This window comes from Triticum dicoccoides, chromosome 4A (assembly GCF_002162155.2).
Source record: "Triticum dicoccoides isolate Atlit2015 ecotype Zavitan chromosome 4A, WEW_v2.0, whole genome shotgun sequence".
In the NCBI taxonomy this organism is placed as follows: Eukaryota; Viridiplantae; Streptophyta; class Magnoliopsida; order Poales; family Poaceae; genus Triticum; species Triticum dicoccoides.
Window position 1 is genome coordinate 40643868 of NC_041386.1, and position 4044 is coordinate 40647911.

The following is a 4044-nucleotide window of genomic DNA, read 5'->3' on the forward strand; positions in this document are numbered from 1 at the left end:
TTAGTCAGGGGTGCTTGGAACTTTAGCCTCTAAAAGAGACTATTTTTAGTCAGACTAAAAATAGTCCCTTGTATCCAAGCACCCTCTAACTCACATTGCTTGGTCGACAGTCCTAGTGGCCATCTTAGGTTAGTTGAAGTGCGGTTCACGGGAGATTGTCAAGGTAGATATTGGTTGGAGGCAATTATTATCGGTTGTTTTGCGTCCGGTACAGTGTCCGTGTGTGGTGTGGTGATCGGATCACCGGAGGCGTTGATGATGGGCAATGAAAACCACAGCACGGCGGATCGAGCTCGTATTGAGACGGACGGGTCAGGACTGGGACGTCAAATCTTGGTGCTGCTAATTAATTGGCAGGTCGGCAGAAATAACTTTCCAACCAACAACTGGGTCTAGGATATTCCAGTCCGGTGGAGCATCAAACCTGACGAGTTCTCTGAACTCGAGGGCACCACCCTGCTGATACTAGGTTTTGCCTATCTGAAGCCTGAACAAACAGGCTGGTTTGTCTATCTGAAGCATGAACAAACAGACTGCAGAACATAAATATTTGTGGTAGATCAAAGTTTGCAGGCAAAGAAGAAAGGAGTCGTGTAAGATGTATTCGAACGGAACAGCTCTGTTCATTCACATACCCCAGAGGTATCACCCATCTACAAGCGGATCGACCGGATACACGGGGAGGAATGGAGTACACCTCAGAGCCCCAAGCAGCGTGCATACATACAGCGGCGGTAGCAGAGGAAAAAGATCGAGAACCCATGGAAGGGAAGGGAGGTCAATACAGATCAAGAAGCTAATTAACCAGGCCACCAAGACCAAGCAGTAAGCCGCAAGCAAGCAAGCGCGCGGCGGCCCCCGGTCGACGGTCCTGGTCTAGATGTCCCGGCAGAGGCGGAGCCTGTCGGCCCACGGCCTCGGCTGCCGGAACCTGCTGTGGCGCCTGGCCGCCGGCGGCGGCGGCGCCGTCGCGGTGCGGCTCAGCATCTCCCACATCACGCGCACGTCCTCGTACTCGCACGTGCTCACCTCCTGCCGGAGCCTCCACAGCCCTGCAAATCAACAAGCAACCAAAAAGCAACGCCGGAGTCAGCCTAGGAAGCCTCTGCAGCACGTCGGGAAACGGCGAGCTAGCGGCGCGCGGCCTTACCGGACTGGCGCACGCCGAAGCGGGAGGCGACGCCGAGCCACGCCCTGCGCACCGGCAGCACGAGGCGCTCCCACCAGCAGCCCATCGCCGGCGGCGGGCGGTCGTCAGATTTGCACCGCCGTAGGCAACAAGACCAGACCCTCGGAGGCTCCCCTTCCCTTCTACCCAGTCCTCTTGGCACTCCCGGGTTATGACACCGGGGCCTCCGGTCGTCTTCTGGGCGCTCGTATTTGTACACGCGGGGGCACGCACCGATGCTTCGATTTTCCAGGGCACTGACGCGCGCGGTGGTCTATGGCGGGCCCGCGGTGCAAGCGACGGGGTAGCGGACGCGGGTGGCGGGGGTTTGTTAACGGGGGGCGGCCGGGACGTGCCGGAATGCCGTAGGCGGCGTGCCACACCCACCCACACGTAGGCGCGGGGTCCTGATAAAGCGGGGCCCGTGGGAGTGCGGGTATGTGGCGGGCGGTTGAGCGGTGGTTACGTACGGGGCGTGTCAGTGGATGGAATTAGGTCGCCCGCGCGAGCTCAGCTCAGCAATTGGGTCCTTGTCAGCTGCTGCTACTAGTAACTCGCAACGGCGAGATTTTTTATTTGGTGCTGACGGGTTTTCCAGATATTTTCTTATTCATCAACACTGATTTTTATTCGTTGATGATTGGTTTTTCAGATATTTCGTACTATTCATCGTCGAGCGATGACGATGCACCGCCTCGTCACTCGGCATCCGTGGCGCAGCGGCAGAGCTCGAGGTAGAGGAATGGGGTCACCGTGACACCGTTGATGGCTGAAGATGAGCTGCGATGGTTATTTTAAAGCTCCCGTGGATCTCCGTTGGATGAATCTAGGTCTTTCCACTGCAAATGTTAGATAACTTTCTGGTAACCAAATGTCTGACTGTATTGGCGCTTCGGGGTGGTGCGCAATGTCACATAGGCTCACTTACAAACACATACTCACTTCTATGAATGTAGACATGCACATACATTCGATTTTTATGAGCATCTCTAGGTTGTTGAGCTGACACAGCAATTTAGATTGACGGGGTCACCACAAAACTGGGGCATGGTCGTGAGCTTATCCGGACCATAAAGCCAATACTAACTTACACATTTTGGTTACGGTTTAAATTCACAATGGGCGCGAAACCCTCTTTCGAAAAGGTGGATGGAGCGGAACATACGGTATGTGAAATCATCCCGCTTGGTTGGATCAAAGTGGTGCCTAGAAAAGATCAACACAAAGCTTGTGGCCGATGGGCTTCCCAATAATAGCTGGGCCATGGATATTGGTGGCGCTCTAAGCACGTGTGTTCTGATCCACTACAATAATCTCTGGGACGAGATGTCAGTGGTCAGAGTTAATACCCGCCAGGAAGATATCTTCTCTTGGAGCTAGAGCAAGTCTGGTTCCTACTCGGTAGCTCTACCTATGGCATGTTATGCCACGTCTCCACAAACTTTGCAACATCGGTGGATGGTAGAAGTGGTAACTCGACATGCATGGCGCAAGAGTTAGGCGGCGTGCTACAGGCCTAGAGTGCCCAAGTGGCGACTTGCGGCGATCGGCATCATGTTGGTCTCTTCTCCCTCTAAATCGCCCTTGCCAAGTCGACCCTCTCCCTGATCTACCCATTCCCCCGTTTTACCCCTTCAACTCATCTCTCCTTCTTTCTAATCTTCTAGGATGGTCTCGACTTGCTTCCGCTACTTTGTTTTTGCCCCCAATCTTTGTTGGGCATCGGTGTTTTTCCCCAATCTTGGTATTCACATTTGTAGTCCATCATCCGCTGCCTCCCCTGTTGTGCATCATCTCTGTCCCCTCGTCCATATCCACCATCTTCTGCTATTTTTCTCAGTTTCATCCGAATCCTTCGTTTCTCTGTTTTGTTTCAGTAGTTTCGACGACAATCGTCTCTCTCCCTGCCTCCAACCTATCCCCCTTTTCTTAGATTAGATTCTAGCATCCTATAGCTTATTCCTTTTCCCCTGTCCTCAGTCTTTCTAGTTCGTTTAGCTTGATCATGGGAGATCTTCAGATCATACAGAGCACTGCCCCCTCGTTCACCTAGATTCTTTTTTCCTATTGAATTCAGGGAGAAAATGCATTCTCTCATTCTAAATTCTCATAATCCACATAATAGTCTCGAATATTTTAGGGCGAAGGTTAGCAGGTTCCTGAATCCGGGGACATAATTTGAAGCCCAAGTCAGTTTGTCCCGGATGGATCCAAGCAAAAAGAGCTCCTTTCTAGTTGTAGATCAAGATGTGGATACGAATGCAAGTGGGAGAACCCTCCAGCACTGGCCGCCTTCAACGCCACATTCACCTCCATCCTTCTCGATACTGATGTTGCCATCTTTACATCAACCTCCACTCCCGTTTGCGCGGCCTAAAACGTCAACATCCGCGGCAGTGGAGTATTTAACCAAAAACTACCACAATTCACGGAACCGTGACGAAAAACTACCACTTTACGATTTTGTCCCGAAAACTACCACTTTCTCGCTAATCTGTGACTAAAAACTACCAAGTCGCGAAAGTGCTCGATTCGCCTCTTCTAAACGCATTTCTGACAGGATGGGCCCACCTGTCAGCATCAATCTTCTTCTTCCTCCTCCTCCTCCTCTCTCTGGCATTTCCTCGAACACCTCGCGTGCACTCCGGTGACCCTCTCGCCCGCACTTCGCCGCGTCCACGACCACCTCGTGCAGCTCCCCGTCACCATTGTCAGCGCCCGCTGCTTCCCCTCTACTCCGTGGCCGCGCGCCGGAGCTCGTGCTCCGAGCCGCACCCGCACGCGCGCGCCCGCGGCGCTCGTGGCCGCCCCTCGCCATGCGCACCGTGGCCGCGCACCTGGCCGTGCCCATGGCCGTCTGGCCTCGCTGCGCACCT

General features: G+C 53.7%; 1 protein-coding gene across 1 annotated transcript; it reads right to left on the reverse strand.

Moving 5' to 3' along the window:
- Positions 1 to 599: 599 nt before the first annotated feature.
- Positions 600 to 1366, reverse strand: LOC119284852. The gene is made up of 2 exons (XM_037564018.1): positions 1151 to 1366; positions 600 to 1052 (listed from the first exon to the last, which is right to left on the reverse strand). The coding sequence occupies exons 1-2, from the start codon at positions 1233 to 1235 to the stop codon at positions 877 to 879; spliced, it is 261 nt and encodes an 86-aa protein (XP_037419915.1). The 5' UTR covers positions 1236 to 1366; the 3' UTR covers positions 600 to 876.
- Positions 1367 to 4044: the final 2678 nt, after the last annotated feature.

Coding starts and splice junctions, on each gene's coding strand:
- LOC119284852 (XM_037564018.1), bottom strand. CDS start 1,235: ATGGGCTGCTGGTGGGAGCGCCTCGTGCTGCCGGTGCGCAGGGCGTGG. Junction 1,053..1,150: donor CTTCGGCGTGCGCCAGTCCG/GTAAGGCCGCGC, acceptor GTTGATTTGCAG/GGCTGTGGAGGCTCCGGCAG.